Source organism: Rhodnius prolixus, unplaced genomic scaffold (genome assembly GCF_049639745.1).
Source record: "Rhodnius prolixus isolate KJV_2025 unplaced genomic scaffold, Rpr scaffold_12, whole genome shotgun sequence".
Classification (NCBI taxonomy): domain Eukaryota; kingdom Metazoa; phylum Arthropoda; class Insecta; order Hemiptera; family Reduviidae; genus Rhodnius; species Rhodnius prolixus.
In genome coordinates this window covers 7034696-7050357 of record NW_027411635.1, presented here as the reverse complement: position 1 = coordinate 7050357, position 15662 = coordinate 7034696, and the positions used below count along the sequence as shown (strand labels likewise).

The window sequence follows — 15662 nt, the reverse complement described above, 5'->3', positions numbered from 1 at the left end:
CAATTGTTTCTAAACTTACATAAATTCAGTCATCTAAATATTACACCTAATTATGCCACCATCAAAATTACAAATAATACGTCTAGTGCCGCCAAAACGAAACCCAAAGTTCAACAATTATGAGTAAAAAGTAAAATAAAATTAGCACAATACTAACAGAAGACATACGTATTAATAATTAATACATATTAATTATTACTTATTAATACGGATTTAAAAAAAAAAACAGTATTTAATAAACATTCGTATTTTTTTTTTATGGTGAGTATGAAGTAGGAGAATCGTAGTAAAGAAAAGTTACATGTATGTTCCAACCATTTTTTTTATTTTTTATTTATTAATTTTTTTATGAATTTTCTGCATCATTATTAGGTAGCCAATTGGAGGTGTAATGGAACTCAGGATGGAGCGGAACGAGGACTGCGACGGAAGTATCGTGTCGAAAAGAAGATACAGGAAATGGAACAGGACAATACTCTATTTTCAGCGCCCTTAAATGACACCTACCATGATATTGTAGAATTCGCCCAGACTTACTTTAACTCTCACGAGAGAACTCCAGAAGGTAGTCTTTTTTCACCTTGTTGTTGTGTTGGTTTTATTGTATTTGTAACTTATATTGCCAGATTAATAGTAGAAATATTTTTCAGGGACCATTATAGCAACTCTTACACGTAAAAATAAGGTTACAGAGATGATGCCGAAATATGAAATGGTAACCTATTATAAAGGTTCTACAATACCCACTTCACATATACAGATGTATGATCCAGATAATGTTAATATGGCTTGCTCAATTTTTAGGGTAATCTATTGTAACCTTTTTTTATTGCTTTTATTATCTCAAAATAACGAGGATAACTCGAGAAAGATTTGAGATATGAGAAAGTACTTGGCATGTTTTTTCGCAAAATTTGTTTTCAGTTGTCGTATCAATGCCTATATATAGCCAAGAGATGTTGTTAGGCGTTCCACTAAAGCGCCATCACAATATTTACGGTACGAATATAACCCTGTTTATATTAAGAAGAATCCCAAAAATTATTTGCAAACTTAAAGGAGTCACTTTACTGAGTCTTTTTTTCTCAATAAACACTTCACCAATTTTCTTTCTACTTTTCAAACGTTCCTCTTTTTCCGACTAAATTTCCCAAGAAAATTCGTTTTAAAGGGTGATTCTGCGGGAGGAGTGAAATCACGTGTTCACCATGCATTACAATTTAGTATTTTATAAGGTAATAACATTTGTACAGTATTGACAAGAATCAAATTTGTTGCGAAACTTCTGAATTCTAAACTAATTGAAAATTAGTTGACCGCTAGTGCGTATTTATTGATACTTTTTTCAGTCTTTAGAACTGTCGCATTTTTTTTTTCCAATGATTTAAGGTGCGTCAGCATCTGAAGATATTGGCTTTTTTCAGTGCCCTGCCGGTCTCCAGAGAGTGTTCTCTCGTTAAAACAACACTGTCCACCACCGGGACAGCAGTGAGCTGTAAGAAGCTCCTAGGAAGAGAAAATCTAAGGGCCAGCAGTTGGATTCGAACCCGGGACTTCCGCGTGCGAATCCAATACGCTTACCTTAATTTAATCCCTTCCCTGTTTGTTTGAACTTTGTGTATAAGATCTATAACGTTATCTTTTGTTTTAAAAGTTTAACTATTGCATTATATTACATCATTTTTTCATATCTCAAAAACTTTCTGAGTGACTCTTGTTAGATTCAACAAAAACAGTTACAAACTAACTTTTTTTTAAAACAGGATTTATGTAAATACATGAAAGGTGAACATAAAAATGAAGTTCAAGTTATACAATCTATAATAGGTGCTGGTTTAGAAAGAGAAGAGTTGCGAGATGAGATATTTGTACAGTGCATGCGACAGTCGACGAACAATCCGAGTGCCGAGGCTACAGAGAGGCTGTGGTTACTGCTGTGTCTGACAATTGTAGCCTTTCAACCAAGTAAAATGTTATTTAAGGTATTTTGTTCAGAAGATAGACAACTTTATGCTAAAGTTTGTTATGGTTTACCGTTTTAATGTTTTGTTTATAATTTAATTATTTTTTCAGTATTTTATTTGCTTTTTGAGAAAGAACTTGCAGTGTGAAGGAAAACTGAGACAATACGTGCAGTGGTGCATCGATAATTGCAACAATGCTAAAGCATCTTGTCGCCAGTATCCACCTTCTTCTGTAGAAATCGCTGTAGGTGTTATATTTCTAATAAGGCTTGTTTTCGTGATAGTCAGAATAAGATAGGTTTGCTCGTACTGAACGTTTTTATTTTCTCACGTAACTTTTTGAGCCAATGTTGCTCAATCAGAAATGACCACTTTTGTTACTTGTAGATTTATTAATGTTAATAACGGTAACTATTTCAGGCAATGCGTCGTTTGGGAACTATAGTGTGTCGCTTCTTTTTCCTTGATGGAAGGACTAAAGCGATCGACGTACACCCAACCGATACTGGAGGCGATGCTACAGCTAAATTGGCCGACAAGTTGGGATTAAGTAAGACTGATGGTTGGGCAGTTTACCAGAGTCGGCCGGATGGTGAAGAACATGTTAGAGCACATCACTTTCTCTACGATGTGATAGCACAATGGGAGATGTTAGTAAAAATGTATCATTGTTTCATTTTTATTAACTGTTAATATTATTTCTATTAACTGTTTCTATAATTTAATTGTTTTCTTTTCACTACTATATTCACATAAATTTTCCGGGAAAATGTTTCAAATAAAAGTGATACCTTATTATATAATAGCCTAGTTTAATGGTAGTTTTTCGTAGCTGTTTTCGAGAAAATTCCAAAAGCTGAGAAAGCTATAAAATGCACTTCTGGCTGATAGATTTTCTACAAACTTGGAATTTTCAAAACACTTAATATCCCTTAAATATAGGCTGTCACACATAAAACGAGAATTTTAGAACTATGTTGTAGCCTCCATGTGCAACATGTAGAAAAACTGCGGAACTCTAAACTACTTTGCTATTTAGAAATCATAGAGCTAAGGACCGGGCTAGATCGTACTGTTGCCACAAAAATATTTTAGAAAACTATAGTTTGAATGTGTGGAAGAAGTTCCGTCGTTTTTCCTAGTTAAGTCGTCAAGGTTATTGCCCTGAAAACATACGATGAAAACCCGTGTGTTATCACAGAATATCAAAGTTCCTTCTAAGTTTTACGGAGCGTAAGTTGTTTTTTGATCAATTGACTTATGATTTCTAAATTGCGAGGCTGCTGATTGCTCCACTATTCTTGTTTCCTATTGTAACGGCATAAGAAGAAAACAGTTCATTTCAAATGTTCAAAAAAATTGTTATTTTATAAGTATTTTATTTTTTATGTAATTCCATAGATAGTAGAATTGAATAATATAAAGTCCCTTAAGTGGAAGGTATATCAATGCAGCTTTCTCTCGTGTTAAAGATTTGAATGTCAAGATTTTTTGTCAAGACACGGGGCATCATGCATTGCGTCCTTCTTAGGTCTACCTACAGATGCTAGATGAGACCAATCACTCTGCAGCGATTCCAACGAATTTAGATTTCTGAGAAATTTCGTATCTCTGAAGCTAATAAGGTTCAAGATCGAGTAAATCCTATTCCAACATCTGGTATTTACTCAGACTCTATAAGGAAGTTCCAAAGCTGGGAGCCACTAGTCACAATAACCACTTCTAGTGCCACTCCCATCCCACTTTTCCAATGCCTTCTTAGAGATGTTCATAAGTTAGCTCCTTTTGCTCAACTCACAACCATTAGATAAAGAGGTATAACATTTAAGGTATATTTCAAAGCCGGAGTGGAACGAATTCTAAGCTGACTCTGTTGGCCTAATCCTAGAAAAAGTAGACTTGGGAACACCTTGCCAAGGTCTTTTGGGCATGCATCAAAAAAATGTTTAAGCAAATAAATGTTGCGTGTTCGTAAAATATCTCAAAAAAAACAAAAACAAAAAACAAAACGTGGTATTATATTAATTATCGCATCCACATACCTAATAATGGTTTTGTATGTAAAATTTTAGTTAATCTTTTAATTGTTACTACTGCGTGTGTTGAAGAAAGTAGAAGATGCTGCTACAATATAGATCCACCTAGGCTAGTCATTAGACCTACTTTAATAGCTACCAATTATATTGTATTTAATGATGCAGAGTAAAATACCTTTTTTAAAAAAAAATTGGATAAAATTTGCAGTATTCATTTGCAATTATTTTCATTTTCTAGCAAACAAAACTACCAAGGATCTAGTAATTCATCGTTCATGATAGTGAACAAAAGGAATAACAGCACTACGCTTGGTTGTGGTGAAAATAGATTCATCTTCAAGAAAAGGCTGTTCCGCAACACGAGGGAAATTTCACAAGATCCAGTGGAAGTAAACATGTTGTATGCTCAAGCTGTTTATTCAGTTGTCAAGGTACGTGTCTGGTTTGGAATACTCAATTTTTTTAACTGCAAGTCCATGCTTGCTGATAGAAATAATTAAATATTCTTCGTAGAGTGATGATTTCCCAGTGAGTGAGAAGGTGGCAGTCCAGCTAGCTGGTCTGCAAGCTCAAGTGGCCTTGGGAAACCCTAAAGAACATGGTCACCTTGAGTACTATACAGACGTTGAAACTTATCTTCCTTACCGTATTTCCAGGATACGTGGCGATGATGTGTGGGTGAGTTTAGCGCTATTGTTGTAATTAAATTAGGGGTATAGAATTTATACTATATTTTAAGTTGTACTCTGCAACTTTCTTAATTTTCATTAATTAGCTGGTATGAAAGAAATTAGTTATTAAATTGCATCTACTATAACTTAATATAACCTATGTATGTTCCAAATTTGTGAAACAAAATTCACAATATTTAACTTTTAGCATTTGATATTTAATTATTAGCAAAATTATTGTAAGTGCTGTTAAATTACATCCATGTATTCATGTACCACATACGTCATTATGGACTTATCAATACAATGGTAGGGAATACGATCGTGGACTTCAAGTGGGAGAACCAGTTCGTGATCCGCGTAAAGCAATTTTTAAAGCTTTCGCAAAATGTTGAAGTAGTGCTTCCGTCCCCCATTCTTGAAACTTAATTGGTTAGTTAGACGTTAAGCCTTGTCTAAAAAAAATACTAACGAGTAAGCTTAATTTCTTTATGTAATATTTTTCTGTGAAAATATATTTTACGAGTATTATGAAAGGGGGGAGTGGTCTTTTCTCAAAAGTACCTTTGCTAAATTTTACGGGTTTACACTTATATAGTCTTAGTAAGAACATCATTGCTTCCAAAAATCCGAAGCAAATTGGTTGACTAGTAATGATATATATTTTTTTTTAATTGAGTTTCTGAAATAACTTGTGGCAAAAGCTTTAACAATTTATTTTAATTCTGAATGCTGTGCTAGAAGAAAGTTATACTAGAATTGTAAGAAGTATAATTTCCTAGGTTCCTATCTTGGCACAAGCACATCGCCAATATGGTGCGGGTAAGACAGATATGATGGCCAAAGTTCTGTATCTGTCATGTGTAATGCAGTATCCGCTTTACGGAACCACTATGTTTACTGTCACCTATCGTGGATATTGGTCTTATGGTAAATTTCTTTAACCTATTTTTTTTTTCTTTGTGGTATGTATTATTATTATTTTTTAATAATCACTGTTTTTAATGATTCGTTGTTTGTTTATTATAAGGTAACAGCGTTATTCTTGGCGTGAACTGCAATGGTATTATGCTGATCAAGACTGATGATAAATTCATTCTCTTTGAATTCAGGTACCTGTTAAGTACATTTTATAGCATTAAATTATTTTATAAACAGCTTCGCCGCAACTGAGAAGGTGAATTTTTTGATCAAGAATGATAAAGTTAGCCAATTCTGGAGCTCGGGGCATGTTAACGACCTTAATAATGGATCCCCTAGCGAGGTCATCTAATCAACCTCGTGAGGGAGTTAAGAAAGTACTGTTCTAGGGTACTCCAACAGAACAGTCAATTATTTTGTCTAAATGGCAGTTACTGATTTGGAAAAGTAGAATGTACATGCAATTGAAGCAGTTGACACAGAATGTGTGGGCTTTGCAGACTGTTAGGGAGATATGGAGGGAGTCTGGGACATGTGCTGATGTACTGCCTTTATTCGGAATAGATCTAGAAGCCTAGATTATACCAGATGTTAGTGGAAGATGTACCCTAGCATCTTCTAGAATTCCCTAGGATAGGAGCTTGGAAATTATGCTGCAAGCCAACAATGCATGCCGAAAATCGTGCCAAAGACTGATATTAATTAAACTTTTGCAGATTTTCTGAAATTGAATCAATCTTTTTGGACCCGAGTGATTCATTTATTACTTTAACATTGATGAGACATGAAAATCACGATCATGCTCAACAGCATAGATGTTTTGTATTCGAAACTCAACAGAAGACTGAGGTTGCATCGCTTATTGTCAGCTACTACCCTGCCTTGTCAACGTGGATTACTGTGGACGAAGTACCTGTGAGTATCATTGCAAGTGCTGGGAGTTAAAACCCGATTTTTACTTTCTCTTAGCAGGAAGTATATTGTATTCGTTCAAGTTTAAGAAATTAGGTTAGATCATATCAAAAATGAGAATTTGTAGGACAAGTGTTTCAATTAAATTGATATTTTTAATGTGCAGGTAAAAGCGATTACAAATGAAGATAGATTAAGACTATATCAGAACGTGCTGACATGTCGGCGATTACTGGTAGACTGTGAGATACTTCGAAAGCCACACGATTCCGGTGGTGGCTTTATCAGAAATACTCTCCGGAGGTTGGTTTTAACATTAAATTTTTTGTTATTCTAGTAAGATTTGTCGCTTTAAATGACATTTTTAAAAAAATCTTTAAGATGTTTTACAGATATTTAAAGTTCTGTCTATTTTTTCTAGGTTGAGTAAACACCGTTTAGAAAAATTTCGCTTAGATCACAATACAGCTAGCTGTGACACAGGTGAGACATACAAGGGTTTCTCTGGCACTTACTGGGCGTTCACCAGACAACCGCTAGTCCAGAGTCTTACCAAACTTCCCGAACAAGATGAACACGTTGCTGTTCAGATATTTCACATAATTCTTAATTATGCCGGACTTGGCCAGAATGGTGAGTAGTCACTTTAATTTTGAATTCTTTAAACATTACTTTCTGGTAAGGAGCAAATTTCGAACTACTTTCAAATTTTCGTTCGGGCCAGATAGGAACCCTGCAATAAATTTTTGGTCAAAATCGCGCTTCTTTCCAGGGTAATTTTTAACTTGAGTTTTTTAAAAACAAAAACAAAGGCAATCATTGATAAAATTACAGTCGTAATGCGAAACATGACCGCAATTGGCTCGCGGGTAGCTCAGTTCCACTCACGTTAACTTCAGACAGAATGCTTTTTACTTCTTTCCATTTATTAAAATCATTCCCGGCAATGAGCGTAATATTAAATTTTTCTTTCAGCAACATTCTAACTCCCAATTCTAAAACTACTCTCCCATAACTTTAAGAACTTTTCTCACACTAGGCAGCTTCTTCCTATAATCATGGTACCATTTTAGCTTTTGACAGTTGTATCATACCTAATAGTTATCAATCTAAAAAATTTATTTACCTACAAAAAACTTTCCACTGTTATTCGAAATGTGTTTCTTAAGCAAATTGTTTTTGAGTTCTTTGGAGACAGTTTTTGAGTTCTTTGGAGACAGCATTCTTTTAAAATATTTCTCCAGAGGTTTTTAAAGTTCTGCCGCCTGCAATATTAAATGATATTGAAAGTATTGCTCATTATAAATGTTATAGTTATATATATATGTATATATGGCTGTATTACGAGGGTCGTTTGAAAAGTCCGTGCAAAGTCAGAGAGATAGCACCACTGGCGCGTATCGAGGTTATGTTTAGTTAGTAGCATCTCTTGGAAGAACACACACCAAGTTTCAGCCAGATCGGTCTATTTCTTTGTGTTTGGCATTCGTTTGAATCGAGGAAGTCGAGTGATTTTCAAAAAATGGACGAAAAAGAATTTTGTGTGTTGATTAAACACTACTTTATGAAAGGCAAAACGCCTCAGGAGACTAAAGAGAAGCTTGATAAACATTATGGTGACTCTGCACCTTCGATTATAACAGTTTATAAGTGGTTTCAAAATTTTCGGAGTGGCCATATGGGCACAAGTGACGCTGAACGTTCTGGACGCCCTGTTGAGGTTACTACTCCAGAAATCATTGATAAAATCCATGATATGGTGATGGATGACAGAAGAGTGAAGGTGCGTGAGATTGCTAGTGCTGTGGGCATCTCGAATGAACGGGTACGTAATATTTTGCAACAACATTTGGACATGACAAAGCTATCCGCAAGATGGGTGCCGCGATTGCTCACGCTTGACCAAAAACGAAATCGTGTGAAGTGTTGCAAGGACGGTTTGCAGCTGTTCCAGAAGAATCCGCAGGACTTTAAGCGTCGTTTCGTCACTGTGGATGAAACATGGATACACCACTACACTCCTGAGACCAAAGAACAATCTAAACAATGGGTTACCAAGGGGGAATCTGCGCCAAAAAAGGCGAAGACCGTTCCTTCGGCCGGAAAGATTATGGCGACTGTCTTTTGGGATTCGCAAGGAATAATCCTCATCGACTATCTGGAAAAGGGTAAAACTATTACAGGTGCATATTATTCATCGTTATTGGACCGTTTGAAAACCGAGCTGCAAGAAAAACGCCCACGATTGGCCCACAAAAAAGTCCTTTTCCATCACGACAACGCACCAGCTCACACCTCAGCAGTTGTGGTCGCAAAATTAATGGAAATAGGGTTCCAACTCGTTTCACAACCCCCCTATTCTCCAGACTTGGCTCCCTCGGACTACTATTTGTTCCCCAATATGAAGAAATGGCTGGCGGGAAAAAGATTTTATTCAAACGAGGAGGTGATTGCAGAAACGAATGGCTATTTTTCAGACTTGGACAAATCCTATTATTCGGAAGGGATCAACAAACTAGAGCAGCGTTGGACGAAGTGTATAAGCCTAAAAGGAGACTATGTTGAAAAATAAAAAAGGTTTACCCCAAAAAATTAAGTAGTTTTTATTTTTGCACGGACTTTTCAAACGACCCTCGTATATGTAGTAAATAATTACAAATTATTTTTATGATTTTTTCAAAGTTGTACGCTTATGTTGTATGCTTAGGGAACTAAATAAAGAAAAAATGAAATATATGTAAACATTTTTAGATTTTATTTGGGTATAAATCTCTATGGAATTTATGATTTATTGATTGAGAATGGTCGTTCGAAACGTCTTGAGCAAATGTATTTGAAGTAATAAAATTTGAAGAAAAAAAAATTGCTTGGAGGCTGACGAAGTGGTGTTTTCTATAAAGGAGATTAGGACCAATCGATTTTATATGTGATAATTTATTTCGTTCATCCTTGAAAATTTTTGTAACAGTAAATCGTTTGAGTGTTTCACACCAAATTTATTTCATCATAGGTGACACTGTGTGTCGTGCGGAGGATGAACACATTCATCTGCTGCAAACTATCACGGAGCGAGCCATGCTGAAAGATTCACTACTCGGTGAACTTTATCTCCAACTTATAAAACAAACCACCGACCATCCAGATCCGAATTCAAGGGTTAATCTAAGACATTGGGCTCTACTATCTTTAGCATGTTCAGTTGTACTTCCACCTCAAAGGTTGATTCGTAAATATCTCATTGCACATTTGAAAAAATGTTCAGGTGACTGTATCTCAGAAGAAGGGAAGTACGCTAGATTTGCCGAAAAGGTAGGTATTGGTTTATTCCATCCAATGTCTCAGGTAATATGTTTTTTCAGTTTTAATATAATTATGTTCGGGTTTCTAGTGTCTTTACAAAACACAGGGTACCCGTCGTAGGCAGTGGCCTCCGTCAAGAGAAGAAATTATGTGTACAATTAATCGACGACCGATATACGCTAGGTTTCACTTCATGGATGGGCAGTATCATGCAGTCGAATTTCATCCGTCTGCTACCGCAAGAGATGTCGTTGATATTATCAAAGAAAAAATAGGCTTAAGGAAATCAGCCATGGGTAAGCTTGTTCCTAAAATTATTGTTTTTGAAAAGAACAATCCGATTCTTGGCTAACGATTCAGACGTTTACCTAAATCACCTATCGTTCACAGCAACATTGCTCCGCACTTCCAGAACTACTAGCTGTGTTCTCGAATCATCAGTCAAACTGTTGAAACAGTCATCAGTCAGGATATTCCTGACGTATTCAAAACGAAACAAAAAACTGTTTATTTTTGTATACGACAGGCTTTCATTTTCTGGTTTTTCATATCAAAGAGCGGTAGGATTACAAACAAGTTACAGCAGTTGGCTTGATCCGATGGAATAAGCCAAGTAAAGAATACGCCAAATAGCAGGTTAATTTACCTACCATATTGCCATAAAATGCATCCAGAAGCATCATCTTGGGACGTTCCTTAATTTTTACCTGCAGTCCTCCGTTACTAGCTTCGAGCTAGGTCTTAAAATATTCTTACAGTTTAATTCGCTGTTACCATAAACGTAGATATACTTCCAACAATTTGCTAATCCAAAGTACCCACATCGTAAAAGCTCTGATTATGATTTACAGAAAGACTTCTCCTGTTAGCAGAAACATGTATTAAATCTAAAATAATAGTGACATAGCGTCCTAATATCAACACTGCCTAATACACCTTTATGCGCGTGCAAATTTAAACATAACTGAACATTTTCAATTAATTCTATCATTCTATAATTATATATATATATATATATATATATATATATATATATATATGTATATATATATATATATATATATATATATATATATATATATATATATATATTTCAGGTTACGCGATATACGAAGTACTTGGCAGTTCTGAACGAAGTCTAGTTGCTGATGAGAAAGTAGCTGATGTCATGTCCAAATGGGAAAGGTACAGGAACTCACAAGCCCAATCTAATGCACAGGCTAACAATCAAAATCCACCCAAATGTACAAGAAAATCACATCATCTGTTCCTGTTTAAAAAACACCTATTTTTGGATCATTTCATGGACTTGGATGACTCAGTAGAAAAGGAATTGTTATACCATCAATTACTCCATTCACTTAGAGCTGACCGTTTTCCGGTCACTGAAAAAGAAGCTGTAAGTTGTCATTTTTCCATTTGTGTTAGTTTATAGTAATTACATTTTCATCAGAAATGCAAATTTGTCGAGATCTTCTCTGAAACTATGTGTAACTCATTAAAGCTATTATTTTGATTTGGAACATTTTTATAGGAAAATTGATTTTGGGGGGAACTATTACGTTGAGCTTCTCATCGAAGTGCTCCTTCTCCTTATATAATTTCAAGAACATTAAAAGTATTAGAAGAATACTGTTGTAATGATTTATATAATTGAAATCAATTTCTGGGGGTTAATAAGAAAAACATTTAACCAGCTGTGCATTTTTTTTAAAAAAATAAACATATAAATAAAATAATAATTTTCTGTAAAATCGTTCTACCGCGATTCTATAAAATGTGATTCTTAGTTGAACTGGGTATGAACCGGTTATTTTAATTTTAAACAATTTTTTTTTTCAAAATAATTTTTGGGTTATTGTGATGTATATTTTTAAGAAAATTTGTTTGTTAGAATTGTAATAATTGCAATTAGAGAAAGTTGTATGAGTGTTTTCTCTAGACTTATTTGTCTTGCAGGTAATGCTGACAGCTTTACAAGCCCAATTAGAGCTTGGCGACTGTGGTTCTTTTGATGTTGACTACCGTACAATCGCCTCCCATTGCCTACCATCCAGACTGGTGCCAAATTTACCACAAGAGGGCATAATGCTTCACTATCAGAGTCTACGAGGCATGACTTCGCCAGAAGCTAAAAAAGCTTTCTTAAATCTGATTCGCAGTTGGCCATTCCATAGGGCAACAATATTTGATGTTATGGTAAGATTTAAACGTCATCTCTTTAGAAGTAAACTGGTCAATTTAAAAAATAAAGTTGCAAATTTTATCTCGTACCATTTTCTTTACACTTCGTTTGCAGGTACAGGTAAGTATGTATATTACTTTCAAATAAACATTTTTTGGCAAATGAAAACAAAAATGATGGAAGCTAATTAGGATGGAATGACGTTTATATTTACTCAGTGTCTTAGTTTCGTTCTGCTTTTCCGCTACTTTTTTTTTTTAAGAGTGGAAATTAAAAGTGACGTTAAAATTTCCAGGTTGTAGGAACTCGCTTAATCTATACAGGGTGTTCAGCATAAGACTACGGTAACTATGGGAGGCGATTCTGGGCATCATTTGCAACAAAAAATTCCATATAAACTATGGCTCGATTCGGCTCCGTTTTATAGATATTTTTAATTTTATATTTTTTCAAGGTGTTACTACTTTTTAGCAAAAAGTTGTCTATATTTCTCAAACTATTAAAGCTACAGCTATTTTAATAGGCTCATTAGAAAGAAGGTTAAATTTCCTTTTAAATAAGCTAATTTGTATTTCAAAATAATAATATTAAGTATTTTACTTTGTGGCCCAAACATAAGAAATAGCAAGTTTCTAATTTTTTCCAAAAACTTTGACTTCATTTTTCTCAAAAACATTTTATATGAAAAAACTGTGCACTATTCAGGAAAAGCATCTACATACGATCACCTTTCGAACGGTATACAATAATTGGGGTTATGTTAAAAATTGACGCAGAAATCTGTTATTAATTGCAAAAAAGTAGGCCTCAAAACAGCGTCGGCATTAAGAAAGCAATTCACCTACCATAAGAATATAATTGATCAGAATTATCAAATTCAGTACGATTTTTTGCAAACGTGTAATTTAATAAGCGTTCGGAAGACCCTATCAGAAAAACATCTAGAATATTCCCGCCTAGCTTCTCCACTATTCCAATCTACGAAACCGTAGATGTATAACATATAGCGATAATCAATATTCGAATACGTTGGCATAATGATAGCAAAATGACAACTAAATATCTAATGAAAATGTAGACTTTAAATTATCTTTTCTGCTTGTTGTATTAATTTGTTTTTATTAAGCCGTATTAGGATAAAACATGTCAGTTTTTAACTTGGAGATTAGAGCGATAAGTAAGTTCTCGGCTTATTCGTTAGCTCTTCACAACCTGTTAATTCCAAAAGTTTATTGAGTAGTTCAAGAAAATCTGTGATTTATTCACATTATTTGGCATATTTCTTTAATTAACTAAAGAATAACACACAGATTTAAACTCGTTAAACGAAAATCCTTTCTTTTGAAATTGGTACCTAACACTCATTTAACATCATACTCATTTTTCTTCTTTTTATTTTATTTTATTATTTATAATGTAAATTTTATATTTTTGAAAATAGTTCTTAAATTAATTAATTATTAAATTACACGTTTGCAAAAAATCGTACTGGATTTGATGATTCTGATCAGTTATATTCTTATGGTAGGTGAATTCCTTTCATAATGCCGACGCTGTTTTGAGGCCTACTTTTTTGCAATTAATCGCAGATTTCTGCATCAATTTTTAACATAACCCTAATTATTGTATACCGTTCGAAAGGTGATCGTATGTAGATGTTTTTCCTGAATAGTGCACGGTTTTTTCATATAAAATGTTTTTGAAAAAAATGAAGTCAAACGTTTTTGGAAAAAATTAGAAACTTGCTATTTCTTATGTTTGGGCCACAAAGTAAAATACTTAATATTATTATTTTGGAATACAAATTAGTTTATTTAAAAGAAAATTTAACCTTCTTTCTAATGAGCTTATTGAAATTGTTGCAGCTATAATAGTTTGAGAAATATAGACAACTGTTTGCTAAAAAGTAGTAACACCTTGAAAAAATATAAAATTAAAAATATCTATAAAACGGAGCCGAATCGAGCCATAGTTTATATGGAATTTTTTGTTGCGAATGATGCCCAAAATCGCCTCCTGAAGTTACCGTAGTCTTATGCTGAACACCCTGTATAATGACTATGATTGTTCGACGGAAGGTTCCATCTAAGAAAGGAACGCAAGCAGAAAAAAAGAATGCTCATTGTTCCCCGTTCGAATTGCAACCACAGTGGGGATTTCAGAGCGTTACACAGAGATATTCCAACCAAAACGCTGAATAGTCGAACTAGTAGTAGCAGATTAGGAAAGAGGACTCCCAGTATTTTATGAACTTAAAAAGTCGTTTAACTTGTCAGGCACTATAAATTCACGAAGGGAAACCCTCACCTCGCTGATAACAGTAGATTTAGTTCTACTACAAGTGCAATATTCATCTATTTATTACAAGGTGGGCTATTTCATTAGACACACAAGCTGCGCAAATTGGCCCTATATTAAATAAATGATATCCGAAGTACCTCTTGTACCCAATATTTGGATCTATGGGCAATCTGAAATCTGCTAAAAGAAGGCAGAGTCGTTTAGGCAGAGAAATTTATTTATTACAATGTATTCCTTTCTTTCGCAGCAATCCTTTACATCCAACTGGCCTCGAGTACTGTGGTTGGCTGTAGATCAGGTTGGCTTGCACTTGTTGGAGCATAGATCTCGCAATGCTCTTGTCACTTATGAATACGACAGCATTCTCACCTACAGCCCGGCTGTGAACTGTCTAATGATAATCACTGGCAGCGATAAGAAACAGAGCAAAGTTATACTAACCACTTCTCAGGTAAAATCTTTTCATTGCATGTAGTGCACACTTAATATCATTAATTGAGTGAGGTCAGTGTAAATATCATTTTTGACAACGACAACAACAAATACAATATAACACAAAAAAATTAAATATTTTCAGGCATTCCAAGTAGCCAACCTTATTAAAGAATACACAGAAGTACTCCAGTCTTCCAATGAACTAAGAAAGTACGAAATTAACGGTAAACGTAGGGCAGGGCATTTGAATCGTCCAATCAGTATATTGCACAAACCTGCACCAGTCATCGAACCACAGCCGAGTTAATTGTTTTGCAGGGAGTATTTTGTATTATATATTATACATTATTTATATAACTGATAAGTAGCATATAATTTCTTATTATATATAATTTTATATAATAGCTTGTTACGCTGCAAGCTTTTTTTTTTTTATTTAAACAGAGACGAGTTTTTCTCTATTGGACTCCCAAAGGATTTAGAGATACCAAAAATTAGAGATTACAATTTATATCTCTCATATATTAATACACTTTAAGTATATATTTATTTTATAAGTTTTAAACTAAAAATTATACATAATTTTAACCTATTTTATTATTTTTTTAAAAATTTATTTCAAGTCTCAGGTAATTTGTCCCTAGCTTGAGGACACCAGTGAACGATGCATCCATTTGTGTATTATAACCATGTATATAAGCAATGTATAAAATGAAAATAAACTGAGTTAGGTTCTTTGGGATTTATTGTCAATGAGTTTTCAAAAATCGGAAATGCTAATAATTGACCTTTCTGGTGCTCGATTTGTTTAGAGAATTGATCAAAAATTATAATTAATAATTTAAGTTTCATTAAACGCGAGAATTGAAATAAAAAACTGTGTACATTTGTACGTATGATTAAATAATTTTGGGTTATAAATCACGATTTTATTATA

General features: G+C 34.1%; 1 protein-coding gene across 1 annotated transcript in view; it reads left to right on the top strand.

The window, feature by feature from the left end:
- Myo81F (unconventional myosin 81F) overlaps positions 1-15170 on the top strand; it is a 33819-nt gene extending 18649 nt beyond the window's left edge. Inside the window, exons 18-35 of the mRNA XM_074142738.1 lie at positions 373-565; positions 651-805; positions 1764-1982; positions 2074-2208; positions 2385-2614; positions 4239-4431; positions 4514-4678; positions 5454-5601; positions 5702-5783; positions 6309-6507; positions 6671-6807; positions 6926-7137; positions 9515-9813; positions 9893-10100; positions 10902-11203; positions 11764-12003; positions 14538-14741; positions 14868-15170. Of these exons, the coding sequence (XP_073998839.1) occupies positions 373-565; positions 651-805; positions 1764-1982; positions 2074-2208; positions 2385-2614; positions 4239-4431; positions 4514-4678; positions 5454-5601; positions 5702-5783; positions 6309-6507; positions 6671-6807; positions 6926-7137; positions 9515-9813; positions 9893-10100; positions 10902-11203; positions 11764-12003; positions 14538-14741; positions 14868-15032 (3486 nt within the window). The 3' untranslated portion in view covers positions 15033-15170. The remainder of the gene's footprint in view (positions 1-372; positions 566-650; positions 806-1763; positions 1983-2073; positions 2209-2384; positions 2615-4238; positions 4432-4513; positions 4679-5453; positions 5602-5701; positions 5784-6308; positions 6508-6670; positions 6808-6925; positions 7138-9514; positions 9814-9892; positions 10101-10901; positions 11204-11763; positions 12004-14537; positions 14742-14867) is intronic.
- Positions 15171-15662: the final 492 nt, after the last annotated feature.